The sequence below is a fragment of the Pan troglodytes genome, chromosome 5 (assembly GCF_028858775.2).
Source record: "Pan troglodytes isolate AG18354 chromosome 5, NHGRI_mPanTro3-v2.0_pri, whole genome shotgun sequence".
Taxonomy (NCBI): domain Eukaryota; kingdom Metazoa; phylum Chordata; class Mammalia; order Primates; family Hominidae; genus Pan; species Pan troglodytes.
The window spans coordinates 16,902,041-16,920,772 of record NC_072403.2 but is presented as its reverse complement, the minus strand read 5'-3'; the positions used below and the strand labels follow the sequence as shown (position 1 = coordinate 16,920,772).

The 18,732-nt window shown below is 40.8% G+C and overlaps 1 protein-coding gene across 1 annotated transcript in view; it reads right to left on the bottom strand.

The window, feature by feature from the left end:
* The window catches only part of SYCP2L (synaptonemal complex protein 2 like), an 87,394-nt gene that overhangs the window by 859 nt on the left and 67,803 nt on the right, over positions 1-18,732 (bottom strand). The window contains exons 24-29 of the mRNA XM_054685588.2: positions 18,168-18,269; positions 17,143-17,249; positions 14,511-14,602; positions 11,977-12,076; positions 11,823-11,881; positions 9,557-9,618 (exon numbers count right to left, since the gene is read on the bottom strand). Coding sequence (XP_054541563.1) covers positions 9,594-9,618; positions 11,823-11,881; positions 11,977-12,076; positions 14,511-14,602; positions 17,143-17,249; positions 18,168-18,269 — 485 coding nt within the window. The 3' untranslated portion in view covers positions 9,557-9,593. The remainder of the gene's footprint in view (positions 1-9,556; positions 9,619-11,822; positions 11,882-11,976; positions 12,077-14,510; positions 14,603-17,142; positions 17,250-18,167; positions 18,270-18,732) is intronic.

The following is an 18,732-nucleotide window of genomic DNA, read 5'->3' as shown; positions in this document are numbered from 1 at the left end:
CCTCAGTTTCCTGAGTAGCTGGAATTACAGGCGTGCAACATCATGCCCAGCTAATTTTCGTATTTTTAGTAGAGACGGGGTTTCGCCACATTGGCCAGGCTGGTCTCAAACTCCTCACCTCAGGTGATCCGCCCACCTCGGCTTCCTAAAGTGCTGGGATTACAGGCGTGAGCCACCATGCCCCACCTATCAGCCCAATTAGATGCTCATAAATAAGAGGTTGGTAGGAGCTGATATCAACTGAGGGAATAGATTCTCCCATCCCACCCAAACTCCAGGGCACATGCCTACTGAGAAGAATGGCAGAATCACCTGAGCGATATAAGTTATTTCTCCATTTTTTTCTGTGTGCAGCATGTGTAATTTAATTCAGGCATGACAGACATGACTAGTTACCTATCTAACACCTATTCTCCCCTGTTTCCTTATTAACAGAAGCCCCCACTTTTGGGGAGTGCTGTGACACACTCAGTCAAATTTTCACCTCTCCAGATTCCCTTGCAACTAGGGTGAGCCATGTGACCTAGTTCTGGCCACTATGATGCAGATAAAATCTATCAGCTTGGGCTTCCAGGAAAACTGTTTCCCTGATTTTAAAAAGTGGGGAGGAAGCTGGGCACGGTGGCAGACGCCTATAATCTCAGCATTTTGGGAGGCTGAGACAGGAGGATAAGTTGAGCCCAGGAGTTCAAGACCAGCCTGGGCAACATAGCAAGGCCTCATCTCAAAATAGACTAAATAAATAAAAAGCGAAAGAGAGGAGGATGTTGGCATACATCTTTTACCTTTTAGTTTTACTCAACTCCTTCTTCCTGCCTGGGGTGTAGAAAAGATACCTAGAGGTACAACAGCCATGCTGTGATTATAAAATTCCCAAGTCACAAAAAGAACGGTAAAGCAAAAAGCTCAAAGAACCCAGGTCCCTAATGACTACTTAAAGCTGCTGTACCACCAGCCCTGGACTACGCTGCTGCTCTTCACAGGGAAAAAAGTAAAAGCCCTATTTGGTTTAGCCGCCAGAGTCCAATTTCTGTTACTTGTGACCAAATGTAACATGCACATTTAGTTCACATTTAATCCAATTCTCTATTGGAGCTGGGAATTATTCCAATATTCTTAGCCCAGATTAGTCTTTTTTAAATATCCTCTTTTAGTCTTATTTTGATTTGGAGATTTGTTGTTATTGCTATTTCCTCAAAAGAAAACAGTATTTTTTTCCTCAATAATGTAAGTAATTCAAGGTATGTGTACAAAGATATTCACTACAAATTTTTGAATAATAATTAAAAATAACCGGATGCCCATTATAGGGAAAAATATATAAGTTATAGCATGTTTATAAACTATTTTGCAGTTATTAAAAAATAAGATCTTGTATTGCTGCCTAAGAGGCGAGTCCTATTTTTATTGCTGAGTGAACTAATGATATATATTTAGTATATCATTAATACATATTTATAGGCTGGGCGCAGTGGCTTATGCCTGTAATCCCAGCACTTTGGGAGGCCAAGGTGGGTGGATCACCTGAGGTGAGGAGTTCAAGACCAGCCTGGCCAACATGGCGACACACTCTCTCTACTAAAAATATAAAAAATTAGCCGGGTGTGGTGGGAGGCACCTGTAATCCCAGCGACTCAAGAGGCTGAGGCAGGAGAATCGCTTGAACCTCGGAGGAGGAGGTGCAGTGAGCTAAGATCGTGCCACTGCACTACAGCCTGGGCAACAAGAGCGAAACTCCTTCTCAAAAAAACAAAAACAAAAACATATATAAGTATACATGTGTAAATATTTGTATATATTCTTGTGTAAGCATCACAATAATCTTTGGAAGAATATACTCCCAACTATCAAGAGGTGGTTATCTCTGGATCATGGATAAGAGGAAAGGCTAGGGAGAGCAAAAAATTCAACTCTTTATAAACTTTTATGTTGTTTGTTACACAAAAGTAACTCCTATCTTTCTTTCTTTCTTTCTTTCTTTCTTTCTTTTTTTTGAGACAGAGTCTCACTCTGTTGCCCAGGCCGGAATGCAGTGGCACGATCTCGGCTCACTGCAACCTCTGCCTCCCAGGTTCAAGCGATTCTCCTGCCTCAGCTTCCCAAGTAGCTTGGACTACAGCCTCGTGCCACCACACCCAGCTAATTTTTTGTATTTTTAGTAGGGATGGGGTTTCACCATGTTAGCCAGGATGGTCTCGATCTCCTGACCTCATGATCTGCCTGCCTCGGCCTCCCAAAGTGCCGGGATTACAGGTGTGAGCCACCATGCCCAACCTCCTATCTTTCAATAAGTTGTAAAAGCACAGAATGGCCTAAGATAGAAATTAAATTTACTTTAAATATCACCACACAGAAATAAACCCAGCTGACATTTCTAGAACATCCATTTAGAATCTAGACCTCTTACTTCGCAGGCAAGTACATAAATACATGCAAACTCTGATCCTCGGTAACCGCCTTCCCCCAGCCCAGTTATCTCCACACTTGATCTTAGCCAAAAGGCCTGGGGGTGATGGCCCGATTATCTCATTAGTCACTCCTTCTCATCCTCTTGCTGGCTTCATCTCCCCTACCTGACTTCAACACACTGGAGTAGCCCAAGAATGCTGTCCTGGGCTTCCTCCCTATACTGAGTCCCTAGGTCAACTTATCCAGTCTATGTCCAGCCCCCAGCCATGAGCTTCAGTCTCAGATATCCAGTTACCTACATGACAATGCCATTCAGATGCTGAAATCACATATGGAATGCATGTCCTGAATCTCACCTTTCATATCCATCCTCATCCTTCCCCGGCCAATCAACTGGACCTTTCCCAATCTCCTCCACCTCCTTAAGTGACAGTGGTTTGCACCCAGCTGCTTAAGCCCCAAACCTAGAAGCTGCCCTTGATCCTGCCTTTTCCCACCTGTCACATCCAAGCCATGAGCAATCCTTCCAGATCCTTCTCTACTGCCCATATCATCCAATTCCCCAACCTGAAACATACATGCCTTTGAAAATAGTCCTTTGACTACTACCCATTCATTGCAATTGGAATAAAATCCAAACTCCTTACCATGGCCTGTAAGGTCCTGGGTCACCCCCACCATCCACACCCACACCCTTCCTGACTTCATCTTATGTACTCTGCCCTTGCTCCTTCTCTTGGGGCCTTCCCTAAATTCTTAGAATATACTAAGTATATTAATATACTTAATCTCAGAGCATCTGCCTGGGCCATTCCCTCTGAAATGGGCTTCCTCAGTCTTCCCTGCTGCTGGCTCCATCTCGATCTTCAGATTTCAGCTCAAATGTCACATCCTTAGAGAGGTTTCACTTGGTTTCCTCCTTCCACGCTGTGTCTCTCTCTTATCCACAGTGTTTTCCTTCTTAGCACTGGCATGAATCCTCATCTGTTTCCTTTATTACCACACTCAATCCTATAGAATGTACACCATGAGGTCAGGGATCCTGTGGGTATCATTCTACCCCAGCATCTAAGACAGTCCCTGGCACCTAAAAGACTTAGCTGTTTACTGAGTAATGAGCAGGCACATACTCATATAACATTTCATACAGGTGGGATCATGTTATATATGCTACTTTGCGACTTTTCACTTACTGTTAAACATCTTCTCAAGTCAATTAATATCATGTAAATCTTTGTAGTGGCTACATGGCATATCATATGACTGTATTTAGCTGGGCATCTAGGCACTTTCCATTATCTCCCTATTATGATCAAGTTTGTAATATATATTATTGCACGTATCTTTGCACATGTCCAATTTCATCTTTAAGATAATTTCCGGCCAGGCGCAGTGGCTCACACCTGTAATCCCAGCACTTTGGGAGGCCGAGGCGGGCAGATCACGAGGTCAGGAGATCGAGACCATCCTGGCTAAAACGGCGAAACCCCGTCTCTACTAAAAATACAAAAAAAAAATTAGCTGGGCGTGGTGGCGGGCGCCTGTAGTCCCAGCTACTCGGGAGGCTGAGGCTGGAGAATGGCGTGAACTCAGGAGGCGGAGCTTGCAGTGAGCCGAGATCATGCCACTGCACTCCAGCCTGGGCGACAGAGCTAGACTCCATCTCAAAAAAAAAAAAAAAAAAAAAAAGATAATTTCCTAGAAGGGGAATTATCAGGTCAAAAATAACAAAGCACAGTCTTAGACATGAAAGCAGTTTTTTAAAAAATCACCTACTCGGTTTACTCTCAAGTTAAAATTAAACTAAATACATGTTTTGCAAAAATAACTACTATACTCTTCAAGGTAAATAGAATTACATCCTTATAAAAATATACTTGGAGATGGTCTGCTTACAAAATCTACTTTAGACCTCTAAATTGAAGAAAATCCCCAAGTGGATATCTGTATAAAAAGCCCTATTATTAAATGCTGTGAGAATGAACAAAATAATATTCAAAGAATCCAACTGAGTGGGAGGGTTGCTGTCCTTCAAGAGACTGCATCTAAGAAGAGAATAGTTGCTGGTTGTCTCACACATTCCATACTTATGTACTCTGTGATCCTCCATGACTCTGCCAGAAAACTCACGAAGTGGTAACACCATCAGCTGATGGACCATTCAGCAGAACACAGGGCTCTCAGAGATAACCATAAGCTCCCTCCTTCAAAAAGCTTCGAAAAGTCAGTTCCATTGGTCTCAAATCCCCTTGCTTTAGTAGCTGCTGAAAGACAGTCATCATCCCCCACACCCTCACCTGATGCTGTGTGTACATCTCCTCCTGGACCCCAGTCTATCTACTGCTCTTCCCTGCCTTCCCCACTCCCTGAGGTCTTCCTCTCCTGCCCCTACAATTCAATCTGTCAGCAGCAAACAAATATCCTCAGCCTCTTCTGGAAGAAAATATTTCCTTTCCTCTTTAAAACATGGCTGGTTTCTGAAGGTACCACCTCCCCTGACACCCTGACTCAACTAAAAGCTTTTTTTCCTCTGATATCCCATGACTTCCTGGCCAGGCAGAGGGGTAGCATTCTCCTTGCTCCCCACTGCCACATGCAGGCATGACTCTTGACTCTCACAGAAACCTCCCTGCTGATGTTTATGTCATCCATCTGCATTCTACTATCAACCTCCTGGCCCCTTTGTCCACTGGGCCCTGGTTCCTATCAGCTTAGCAGTAATTACAACACTGTCATGAAGCATCCGTTTTCAAGCTCTGGCTTCTTGGTTCTTCAACTCCTTCCCTCCTCTAGCAGTTTCTTCAGTGTCACCACAGCTATGTGCACCCCAACCTGTTATCATCACAGATGTCTTGATTCTCAACATCCCACATTCTGACCACATCTTCCTGGCCTTTCGCCATCACTTCTTCTCCTTGCTTACCTGGACAATTTTATCCACTGGAAATGCCCATCCATTGAACCCATTACTTTATAACTGGTCCATCGAAGGAACTGGCTTCTATTTCTCTTTCCCTGTCAGACAAAGTGCATCACTCTAACAACTCCTGAGCAAACACCCTCAATTTCTTGGACTGAGATTGCCTCTGGATTCTGGCAAAACCACTCCCCTAGATGAAGCCTTCTCTCTACTTTCTTTACACCTGAATCTGAGCAGAATTTTGCTGGAGAAAAATCATGCAAGAAAGCTCATTACAAACCTCAAAAGGGCACTTAAGGCCCACCAGAAGTTACTAGAATCAGCACTATGCTAACTAGGAAGAAAGAACCGAAATTATTGTTAATGATTTTAAATGTTTTGCCATTAAGTTTAGTATTGCTGCAGACATTCTATCCCTAGTTTTCTAAGAGTCTTATTGTTTATTGGTTGGATTTTACTCATGAATGGGTGCTGAATTTTTATCAAATGTGTTTTCTGAATTTACTAGAATAAGTATGTGGTTATTCTATGGATCAGGTAAAAATAAATTAATAGATTCTTAAATGTTAAACCATCCTTGCATGTATGATATCCATCTACTTCTAATGGTTTTTTTTTCTCAATACACACACACACACACACACCCTCTACCCCATACACATAACTAATACTGGTGGAGTATATTTGCTAAATTTTTAGCATTTTTATATTTATGTTCATTTGAGACTGATCTATAATTTTCTTCTCAGGATTGTCCTTGTCCTGTTTTGGTATCAAAGTTATAGAAACTTCCTAAAATAAACTGGGAAGCTTTCTTTTTTTCCCTTTTTCCTTGGAATCATTTGTTTATGGATTACTTATTTCTTATAAATTTGATAAAACTTATATTAAAAATATCAGGACCTGATGTATTTTTTATAAATTAAGGATGGGCTTTTTATACTACCAATTTAATTTCTTTAATTATGATTCTAGGTAATACATATTCATCTAGGAAATTGTTCATTTCATCTAAGTTTTCAAATTTATTGACATATTGCTGTTTCTAATATCTTCTTATGCTTTTTAAGGCCTCTATGAATTGGTTATTTCTACATTGGTTATTTCTACATTTCAATCATATTCATCTAGAAAATTGTTCATTTCATCTAAGTTTTCACACTTATTGACATATTGCTGTTTCTAATATATTCTTATGCTTTTTAAGGCCTCTATGAATTGGTTATTTCTACATTTCATTCAAAATTTCATTGTGCCTTCTCTATCATTTTATTTTCTTGATCAGTCTGAAGTGGAAGTTTGTTTACTGCATCTAGTCTTTCTAAAGAACCAGGTTTGGTTTTACTCCTCCTCCTATGGTTTCCATTTTGTTTATTTCAGATTTGAAACTCATTATTAACTCCCTTCTAATTGCTTTGGACTTGTACCAGTACTCTTTTTTCTAATTTGTTTTTCAATCATGTTCTATCTACTTTTTCCCCTGTCCTTGTCCTTACACATTAGAATCAGCTGGTCAAGTTTCAAAAAATAACCCTGCTGGGGCTTTGGGGAATAAAAATTATTTTACTAATTTAGGCAGAATGGACGCCTTTATGTTATTCCATCTCCCATCCATTGGTCCTGATTTTAGTGATAATGCATTTAGAATTTCACGATTAAGCAGAATACTGGCTTTTGGACTGAGATTTATCATACTACAGAGTAACTAATCGCTACTATTTTATTAGGTTTTATGCAAATTCAAAAACAGATGTAGAATTTTCAAATGCTTTTGGAAATAAAGATAATCATAATGAGTTTTCTCCCTAGATCTATTGGTAATTAATGTATTAGTAGATTCCCTAATATCGAACCATCTTTGCATTCCTGGAATAAATCTCACTTGGTCATGACAATATGCTGCTAAATTCTGTTTGCCAACACTTTATTGAGAATTTTGGTGTGGTTGTTGTTGTTGTTATTGTTTTTGTTATTATTATTATTATTATTGAGACAGAGTATTGCTCTGTTGCCCAGGCTGGAGTGCAGTGGCATGACTTCAGCCCACTGCAACCTCTGCCTCCTGGGTTCAAGCAATTCTCCTGCCTCAGCCTCCCAAGTAGCTGGGATAACAGTTGCCCATCACCACACCTGGCTAATTTTTGTATTTTTAGTAGTGATGAGGTTTTACCATGTTGGCCAGGCTGGTCTCAAACTCCTGATCTTAGGTGATTCACCCTCCTTGGCCTCCCAAAGTGCTGGGATTATAGGCATGAGCCACCAGGCCCAGCCTAGAGTGGTTATTTTAAGTGAGATTGTTCTGTACCTCTCTTTGCAATTTTTGTTGCATTTTGACATGGTAATGCAAGATTTATGTTAAAATTAGGAAATGTTTAATCTTCTATGTGCTAGAATGGTTTGAGCAGCACTAACATTATCCTTCTTTTAAAAAACTAGTAGAATTCCTCTGTAATGTAATCTGGATCATACACATATTTGTAGGGTACTTCTCTGACAACTTTGTCTCTCTCTTCTATGAAGATTTGTCTGCTAAGGTTTCCCATCTATTTAGAAGTCCATTTTGTTAAACTGTATTTTCCTGGAAAATTGCCCAGTTACTCCAGGTTCCTATCAAGACTTGGATGTGCACAGACATCTGCCAGTTAAAATGTTAAATAAACTGTAGTTTCTGTTTGACCCACATATTCTTCCCACCCTGAGTCTTCCTTATCTAACTGGCAACACCATCCATCTCATTGCAAAAGACAAAAACCTAGAAGACTGACTTCATTCTTCTTCCTTTACCTACTGCTTCCAGCTATCAGCAATTTATTAACTCCAGCTCCAAAATATATCTGAAATCTATTTCTCACCACCTCCACTGCTATCCTCCTGCTTAGAACCACCATCTTGGACACCAAACGCCTTCTGGTTGGACTCTCCTCATCCAGTCTTCATTCCTCCCATCAATTCTTAACATAGCATCTAGAGTAATTTTCTTAAAATATAAATCAGATTATATTATCCTAATCTATTCCTAGATTAGGATAATCAATGGCTTCACCAAAAACCACATATATTTTCTCTAACCCTTAGTATAAAATTCAAACTCCTCAACATGGACAATGAAGCCTTACCTCGTTGAGAGTCTACCATCCTCCCAATTCACTTCAAATAACTGCTTCCCTTACTCACTGTTTCTCAAAGATGACCATACCTGACCCTGCTACTTTAAACCGCAAGTCTGGTTTCTTCTTATTCTTGAAACCTCATCTTAAATGTCATTTCCTCAGAGAGACCTTGAAGTGTCTTAAGCTGACACTTCATACCACTGCTCTCTGCCAAAGCACCTTGTTAATAGCCCTCAAAGCACTTGTTGTCATTGTTTTGTTTACTTGCCATTTTTCTATCTTCCTTCAAAAAATGTATCTTTTAATGGGTTGCCTCCATTAAACACGTTTGTGTATTAACCACTGAACAGGCTGAACATACGTAATCTGAAAATCTGATATCCAAAATGCTCCATAATCCAAAATTTTTAAAATGTCAATATCAAAGAAATGTTCACTGGAGCATTGTGAATTTCAGATTTTTGGATTAAGGATGCTCAACCAGTGCATATTCTGCAAATATTCCAGAATCCAAAAACATCTGAAATCTGAAACACTTCTGGTCTCATGCATTTTCGATGAGGGATACTCAACCTGTGTCTCTATGTCCATCATAGTGATTGATGTAGGGTAAGCATTCAGTTATAAACACTTACTGAAGGAATGACCCAGACCCAAAAAGATAATTTCTAAAATGGGAGAAATTGCTATAAAGGAGAAGCTCTGCCAGGCACAGTGGCTCACGCCTGTAATCCCAGCACTTTGGGAGGCCGGGACAGGCGGATCACGTGGTCAGGAGATCGAGACCATCCTCGCTAACATGGTGAAACTCCATCTCTACTAAAAATACAAAAAATTAGCCGGGCGTGGTGGCGGGTGCCTGTAGTCCCAGCTACTCAGGAGGCTGAGGCAGGAGAATGGCGTGAACCTGGGAGGCGGAGCTTGCAGTGAGCCGAGATCATGCCACTGCACTCCAGCCTGGGTGACAGAGTGAGACTCCATCAAAAAAAAAAAAAAAAATGGAGAAGTTCCGCTGCAGAAATGTCATATGAACAAAGCATTACAGTATCTTTTAGAGCTTGCTCCCTGCCCTGACCCCGATTCACATCCACTGAACAATGCAAATCTTTGCACCTACCTGAGGGCTGCAATCATAAAACCAGGCTTTGGCTTTCTTATGAAGTCTGAGTTGAATTGAACCTGGAAGAAATTGGTCCATCTCTTATTATATTCACATTAGACAATTTAAAAACAAGAACATACATCTAGATACATCTGCATATCAGAGTTATTTCACAGACCATTATATTACTTAATTATAGACACCAACACCCCAGGATATTAATGTAAGAGATTAACATGTTCATTTGATTCCATTTTATGCATTCTCTCTGTCAGTACCACAGGCCCACAACATATGCAGAGGTATTTCATGGGCACCATCAAAGCACTGAATCCCTAGCACCTTGTAGTTCTAAGCTAGGGGCTGAAATAATCCAGTCTGAGGGATATTCTTTTCATTTCTTTAACAAAACACATACGCCATCACTGACATGAAAACATAAGATAAGGACAGACAAGGGATACCTGTTTGACCTTGAATGAGGCTTACTAACCTCTTGTAAGGCCCTTTGCACATCAAGCACTCAGCCCAGGGCGAGGCACCCATAAGCACTCAGCGTGAGCTAAGTGAATCACCATCATCCCTCACTGGCAAGCAAGAGGAAAGTTTTCTTAGGTGTTTGGAAGAGAAAAGAACAAACACAAAACCCCAGGGGAGGTATATTAAGGAGATGGTTGTTTTTAAGGTATTTAAATTCACACAGGGACCTGTTATCAAAGGGAGATGAATGCAAATAGTAATTAACATCTTACAGTGTTTGAAGAGAGAGTTGCCTAATATTGGGGATTTAGTCAAAATAAATGAATCCCCCAGGTTTCAGAAGACTAGGGGATATAATCTCTAGTGCTTAACACTGTGGCTTTTTATCAGCTGTTCTCAAAGTGTGCCTGGGGAAACCCTAAGAAACCAAAGGTTCTGTGAAGTCAAAATTATTTTGGTAATAATAATAACATTAAGACATTATTTGGTTTTTAAATTCTTACTCCCTCAAAAATGTCCAGGGGAATTTCCCATAGGCTACATGACTCACAACAGATTAAACTCAGAAACAGATACGAGAATCCAGCTGGCTTCTATTAAGCCAGACAGTAAAGAGATTTGCAAAAACATGAAGCAATGCTATTCTTCCCACATGCTTCTTGTTCTGAAAAGTCTAGTTATTTTTCATAAAAATCTGTTATTTATATCAACACGAAAAGGTTTATTGTTATTTTAAAATAAGTGTATTTTTAAAAAGCTGTCTCAATTTTTAATATGAAAAATATTCACAGATAGAACCCACATAAGCAAAAGGTCTTTGGGGATCCTCAATAAATGTTAAATATGTAAAGAGGTCTTGATTCCAAGACCTTGGAGAACCACTAACTACCAACCATGGGTATTAAGTGAAGATGGTTTAAAAGGTGTCATCACCTTTAACTATACACAGAGGGAGATGGTGTGTGAGGGACTGTGGAAATGATTCATACAGTCATCATCATTAACTGTGTTAATTGGAGTAAAAGGCAGGATGGATAACTCAAATTTTAAAAGATTTTTTTTTTTGCTTTGGAATATATGCATAGGTTTTAGGAAGAATATCCTTCCTAAAACCATGTGCCTTAAATTTCTGTGAAAGCAGCTGATTCTCAATTGGAAGATAAAGCTTTAACTATTATAAATTTATATGGGGATTCCTTTTGATTATTCAAGTGGGAAAGAACACTAGAATTTTCCCGCAGGGCAGAAGTAGAAGATCCAGACTCAACTCTCCCCTTCCTTGGGCTCCGGAAGATGGGACGATATCCCAAAGGGATAGAAAGAGCTTCCCCAGAGGATGTATTGATGAATTACAGTGCAGGGAGCCACAGCAGGATCAACCCATTTGTTGTTTTAAAAAATGTGTAAATGAGTAAAATAGAATATAGTCTATCAAAAGCACAATTTTGTATATAACTGAACATTTGTATAAAACTGAAAACTGTTTACTTAGAAACCAAAACATTTTTCTCAAAATCTAACCATTTCAATTTTTAAAAATACTGCTTAAAAATAAAAAAAATTGGGATTTTAAAAAAACACAGAAAATTGGACATCAGGCTTTTCAAGATTTACGCCTCTCGAATGGTATCATTAGCCGCATTCTGTCCTCAGGGAGGTGCCACAGAAGTGGCCGGTTCAAAAGATGCAGCTGTTTCATTAGTTATGGGAGTTTTACCGTCACCAACTGCCCATTCTCTAGCTAAAGCATTACCTCATACTTCAACCAAGATTCTTCTAGAAAGAACACCTTTCAAAGTACCTCAGCACTTGCAGATCACAGAAAGACTGCAGATCAGCAGACTGTTTCCCCCAGAATTCCTAAGATTGAACAAAAGTTTTGTTTAAGTAGTTAGCGTTATTTTTCCCTGGGAAAGATCCGAAGTCAGAAAATGTTCCACACAAAAAGAACTTACCAGAACCTCCTTCTCAAGGTGTTCCAGGGCCTGAATATCCTGCTTAAGACTGCTCAACTCTTGAAGAACCAAATTTTGAAAGCGCTCTAGTTTATTGAGTCTAATAAACATAAAAGCAGTAAATATCATTGGGATGGCTTGGATGTGACAGCAGACTTTCTTAATAAGTCATCTGATTACAAGGATACTTCAGACTCTTCTCCAGACATTTCTTGTCATGGGAACATGTAGTGTCTCCCTTCTCTTCCCTCCCCTCCCTGCCTGCTCATCCCCAATCTGGAAACCTCACTATGCAAACTCTCAGGTCATCTTTTTTTTTTTTTGAGATGGAGTTTCGCTCTTGTTGCCCAGGCTGCAGTGCAATGGCACGATCTCAGCTCATTGCAACCTCCACCTCCCAGGTTCAAGTGATTCTCCTGCCTCAGCCTCCATACTAGCTGGGACTACAGGCGCGTGCCACCACGCCCAGCTCATTTTTTTCTATTTTTAGTAGAGACAGGGTTTCACCATGTTGGCCAGGCTGATCTCAAGCTCCTGACCTCAGGTGATCCGCCTGCCTCAGCATCCCAAAATGCTGGGATTACAGGCATGAGCCACCGTGCCTGGCCTCAGGTCATCTTTCAATAGCAGCACAGATGAAGGTGATTTTTTTTTAGTAGAGAACAAAAGGACAGATGACTCCAGGGAAGATGAGACTGAGGCTCCCCATCCCTTCCTACCTTCCACTTGCTCCCCTTTCTCTTGCATTAAGCTGGCCCTGAAACCTGTGGTCAGGAATGAGCTAATACACTCTTTTCCCACATCTACATTTTAGCTCTAACATTTCTAAGAGTCACTGTTCTTTGTCTAATGGTCATATTTGCTTATTTGTTAATTTTCTTATTTGCTTGCTTATAGTTTGTCTTCTCTATTAGGTCAAATGTTTCAATGAAAAGCACCTAAAACTCATCCTCACCTCACTCTCATACCAAGCACAGGGCCTGGTATCCGACATTGCCCAGTGTGCATTTGCTGAGTGAATACACAGATAACTGTGTGCCCCTGAAAGAGCATGGGAATTCCACCGATCCAAAGTCCTTCGTGGGCTTGCTTTGACATTCAAAGGACATTGCATGCACACCAGACTTTGAAAAATAGTAAAAATTTCTATTCAAATAATGTATTCCATCCTAAGAAAATTTCTGTCTCAGTTAAGCAAATCAACTTGCCATTCCTTTCTTCCCTTCCTTCATTTACAGGCCATTCTCTCCAACAAAGGAACAATTTCTACTCTCACCTTCCCTGTGCCATTCAAATCTTTGTTTCTAAAACCTCACTCAGGAAGCACTTCCATTGTAATCACTCTGAATTAACTCAAATCACTACAGAAACCCATCCCTCCACTACCTTTCCTCATCCCTCTGAAATCCTGGCACCTCTGTATTTCTTGTTACATGGTTATAAGGGTGTGTGTGTGTCCACATGCATGTGCAAATGTGTGTACTGTGTGTGTATGGTGTTTTCTTTTCTTTCTTTCTTTCTTTCTTTCTTTTTTTTTTTTTTGAGACAGAGTTTTGCTCTTGTTGCCCAGGCTGGAGTGCAATGGCATGATCTTAGCTCACCGCAACCTCCACCTCCCGAGTTCAAGCGATTCTCCCGCCTCAGCCTCCCAAGTAGCTGGGATTACAGGCATGCGCCACCACGCCTGGCTAATTTTTTATTTTTAGTAGAGATGGGGTTTCTCCATGTTGGTCAGTATGGTCTCAAACTCCCGACCTCAGGTGATCCACCCACCTCAGCCTCCCAAAGTACTGGGATTACAGGCGTGAGCCACCACACCTGGCTGGTGTTTTCTTACCGTAGTAAAATACACATAACATAATATTTATACCCTTTTAACCATTTTTAAGTATAAAATTCAATGGCATTAAGTACATTCACAGTGTTTTGTAACCATCATCACTATCCATTTCCAGAACTCTTCCATCATCCCAAACAGAAACTCTGTACCCATTAAACAACAGCTCCTCCTTTCCCCAACCTTTGGCAACCTGTGTTGCACTCTCTGCCTCTATGAATTTGACTATTCTAGGTACACCTCATTTAAGTGGAGTCATATAACATTTGTCCCTTGTTATCTGGCTTCTTTCCTTTAGTATAATGATTTCAAGGTTCATCCATGGTATAGCATGTGTCAGAATTTAATTCTTTTTTAAGGCTGAATAACAGACCATTGTATGGATATAGCATATTTCATTTAGCCAGTATTTTTAACATATATTTCCATGCTTGCCTTCTCTTCATAACTGGATAATGATTTTTTTAAGAACAGCATTTTAGTATGGTAGACCATGAGGAGGCTTAAGATGGACATTTAGTTCAAACCCTTTTCATATGAATGAAGAACCAGAAACCCAGAAGGGTTAAATGATGTATCAATCCTCACATCTGCTCAGGCCCCAACTCCTTCAGGGCCCTAGCACAGTGGTCATGAGATAAACGTTGTTGGTGAGTGATCACACTTCCACGACCTTGTTTTGAAACCTAAAACTTACCTGAACAGTTGCATCTGGTTTAAAAGTTTTATTAGGCAATCCGGTGCTTTCTTTGCATTTTCTGAATTAAGCGGACGCTTTCTGTACCTAAGCTAAATCATAACAACAATAACAAGATGATCACATTTAATATAATTACATAAGTTGAGTGCATGCTTTGTGTTAAAAAGATGCTGCCAGCATGTAATAATATTCATAGCAAATGTGAGTGCTAAGCAAGTGTGATCAGGCATCATCCTATACACCTGTCAGGTATTACCCCAGGTTCAGGACCAATACAGAACAAGTTGAAATAGAAAAATTTACACTCATGCTACCTGATATAGTTTGCATATTTGCCCCCACCCAAATCTCATATTGAAATGTAATCCCCGATACTGGAAGTGAGGCCTGGTGGGAGGCATTCGGGTCACGGGGGCAGATTCCTCATGGCTTGGTGCCATCCTCACAACAGCGAGTCATGACACCTGGCTGTTTGAAAGTGTGTGGCACCTCCCCGCCCCTTGCTCCTGCTCTCCCTGTGTGACACGCCTGCTCCCCCTTGGCCTTCCACCATGAGTAAAACTCCCTGAGGCCTCCCCAGAAGCCAAGCAGATGCCAGTGCCATGCTTCCTGTATGGCCTGCAGAACCTTGAGCTAATTAAACCTCTATTTTTAAAAAAAAATAAATTATCCAGTCTCGGGTATTTATTTATAGCAATTCAAGAATGGCCTAATATACTACCAATACACACAATGAATACTATGAATAAATTTCTATTACTAATTGGCTTACATTGGTATCACAGAAAATAAGACTCTGGAGATCTAAGTTAATTAAATGAATGTTGGTTAGAGTAATATACTTTTCTCAAATGTACTAATAAATAAGTCATTTGGGATTATAAGTAACAGGACAAAAAAGGAAAAGACTGAAATGGTTCCAATATTCATCTTGTAGACAAGATTTTGGGATGGGCTGTATGCACAGTGTCTCAAAGGTCTGCCACCACTCAGCCGGCCACCAACCCACAGTCCACCTCCGTCTTTGTCTCAGATTGCTCTTTTTTAAAAAAAATAGAGACAGGGTCTTGCTCTGTTGCCTAGGCTGGAGCACAGCGGCATGATCATAGCTCACTGTAACCTTGAACTGCTGGACTCAAGGGATTCTCTTACCTCAGCTTCCTGAGTAGCTGGGACTACACGTGTATGTCACCATGTCTGGCTAATTTTTAAAAACATTTTTTGTAGAGACAGGGTCTCACTATGTTGCACGGGCTGATCTTGAACTCCTGGCCTCAAGCGATTCTCCCCCCTTGGCCTCCCAAAGTGCTGGGATCCACAGGCATGAATCACCATGCCCGGCCCCAGACTCCTCTCTAGCCCACTTGGTTCCCTCCTTCCCCTCCTCCTTGTCTATCACTGTGACCAAATCATTGCTTTCTGGTAGTTCAGTTGTCTGAAAATGCTACCAATGAAACCAAACTATCAGTCTGATTTACACATAGGTCCACTTGGTCCCACTGGGGCAAATGGACATGGAATAGCTGTCTTATAAATACAAACCACAATTCACGAAGACTGAAATCAGTGACCACAGCTAAGACAAATACCCCTCCCCAAACACTTAGAAGCACTTTCACATATGAAGGTCAACAACAGCATTGATAAGTAATATGAACTTGTTACTTTAAATTCATAATGAACTACCTTTTCCTTCTTTCCTCTTTTTCAGCTTTGTTGAAGTATAATTGACAAATAAAAATCAGGCCAGGTACAGTGGCTCACACCTGTAATCTCAGCAGTTTGGGAGGCTGAAGCAGGAGGATCACCTTAGGCCAGAAGTGTAAGACCATACTGGGCAACATAGAAAGACCCTATCTCTACAAAAAATTTTTAAAAATTAGCCAGGTGTGGTGGCATGCACCTGTAGTCCCAGCTACACGGGAGGCTTAGGTGGGAAGATCACTTGAGCCCAAGAGTTCAAGGTTAGAGTGAACTATGATTTCATGCTGCACTCCAGCCTTGGCAACAGAACAAGATCCTATCTCTAAAAAACTAAAAACAAAAGTGTTATGTATTCAAGGTATACACATGATTGATATACATATAAACTGTGAAATGATTACCACGGGCCAAGCTTGGTGGCTTACACCTGTCATCTCAGCACTTTGGGAGGCCGAGACAGGTGGATCACTTGAGCCCAGGTGTTTGAGACCAGCCTAGGCAACATAGTGAGACCTCATCTCTACTTAAAAAAAGATTTTTTAATGATTACCACAATTAAGCAAATTAACATATTCATTACTTCACACAGTTACCTTCTTGGGGGGTGGTAGGAATACTTAAGATACACTCTCTTAGCGAATTTCAAGTATACAGTACATTATTACTAACTATAGTCACCATGCTGTATGTTAGGTCTCCAGAACTTACTAACTTGTAACTGAAAGTTTGTATGCCCCATCCAACATCTCCCATTTCCTCTACCCCTGACCCCTGGTAACCACCCTTCTACTCCCTGTTTCTGAGTTCAACTTTTTTTAGATTTCAATATAAGTGAGACCATGTGGTACTGTCTGGCTTATTTCACTTAGCATAATGTCCTCCAGATTCATAACGCTCTAGTTTTTTAAGTTTTGTGGACTACTACCTCATATTTTCTTTTCCGTTTTTTAGTGAAGTTTTCAAATGTTGGGAGAATGGCAGAACCGTTCAAGTTCTCTGGCACAACTTCTAGGGATGAAGTGGAAATTCCTTCTGGAAAACAAAAATAAAACGTGGAATAAAACTAACAAAGTGTTCAAAGTAGACTTGCTCAATTCATCAGTTGCCCAGAGGATGAGTTATTTGGAAGCACAGATGCGAACCATGGAAGCCCCGCTGACTGCCCGGACATGACCTCGCTCTCTGGCAAGTGCTCATTTCTTCTATATCTTCCCAGCACTTTAAATCGGGGCAACTGACATTTTGTCTAAGAAGCAGGCCAAGGTGTTGTAATAGGTTCTAAGGAGGACATATAGCTAGGGTATTTCTCTGGTGTAACTGCTTCTGGGTGCCAGTCTTCAGAGGGCTTGCAAGGGGTCTGGTGCTGTTCTGAGGGATTTGCAAGCATCAATTAAGTCTCACAAAAATTGTGTGAAGTAGGTACTGTCAGGATTCCCATTTAACAGAGCTCGCATAAGTCTTGCATGCTCATACCAGCAGCTCCTGGATTCAAATCCAGGCTGTCTGGAATCAATGCTTTCAAATCTGTTGCGTTGGAGCCCTTTGTTTCAAAATGCGTGGTACCATTTGTCCAGAAGGCCAGCCTCAAACGTGCAGACATTCCAGATCATTCTTCTTAATCGGTATAGATATTTCTCACACAAAAATTTGGTTGATAACTATCAACTATATCAGAGACCTATAACTTTAGGAACCCTTGGGCCCTGAAAATTCCCAGAAGGAAGAGTTACGAGGAAGAAATAAAAATGCTAGGGGATAATGGCACTTGCTTTTATCTATAATTTGTGCAACAACTTATTTGTCTCCGAAAGCACAAAAGCTTAGTTTTTAGGATTTTGTAGCTACTATGATCTTAAAACTATACCTCCCTTGTGATTCATGTTGTTACATCCTGTGCTGACCCATTTATCCCACTCCTACTTGAACCATTGGCTGGGTGCATGATGTTACCTGGCAACTCTCTTTCTTCTGTTATTGAGAAAGGGGATCCCGGAGCAACCTCTTCTTCCAATCTTGATTGTTGTGACTTAGCAAAACTACCTTCTGGTATGTCTAAAGGCAAACAGAGCACATTTCCTTTTGACCCGAAATTATCTTGTTCATTTTTTGGCAGTTAATGTCTTACTGTGAAGAGTACCATCTGAAACTTGTCCCCTGCCTGTTGCTAATGAGTTATCATTCGGTGCATTGACTAGGCACAAACCAAGTATCGAGGCACGATGTCTACTGATACCTGAACATGGGAACAGGCATCCCTTTGATGAGCTCAGTTACATTTAGGAACACTCTGCTTAGCACAGACCCCTCACTAGGCAGAGCGTTCCTAAGTTAAGCAGTAATGGTAGCCATCAAAAGCAACGCTTCCAGGGCTCTGAGCTAAATAGCAAGACAGCAAGGTTTCCAGGCAGATGGGCCTTTGGAAGTGCTTCAGCTCACACCCCGGAGCGCGCCATCTGCTGGTGACACGGGCACATCGGCGCTATGCTGAAGGCTACGTCATAAACGAAGCCATCTT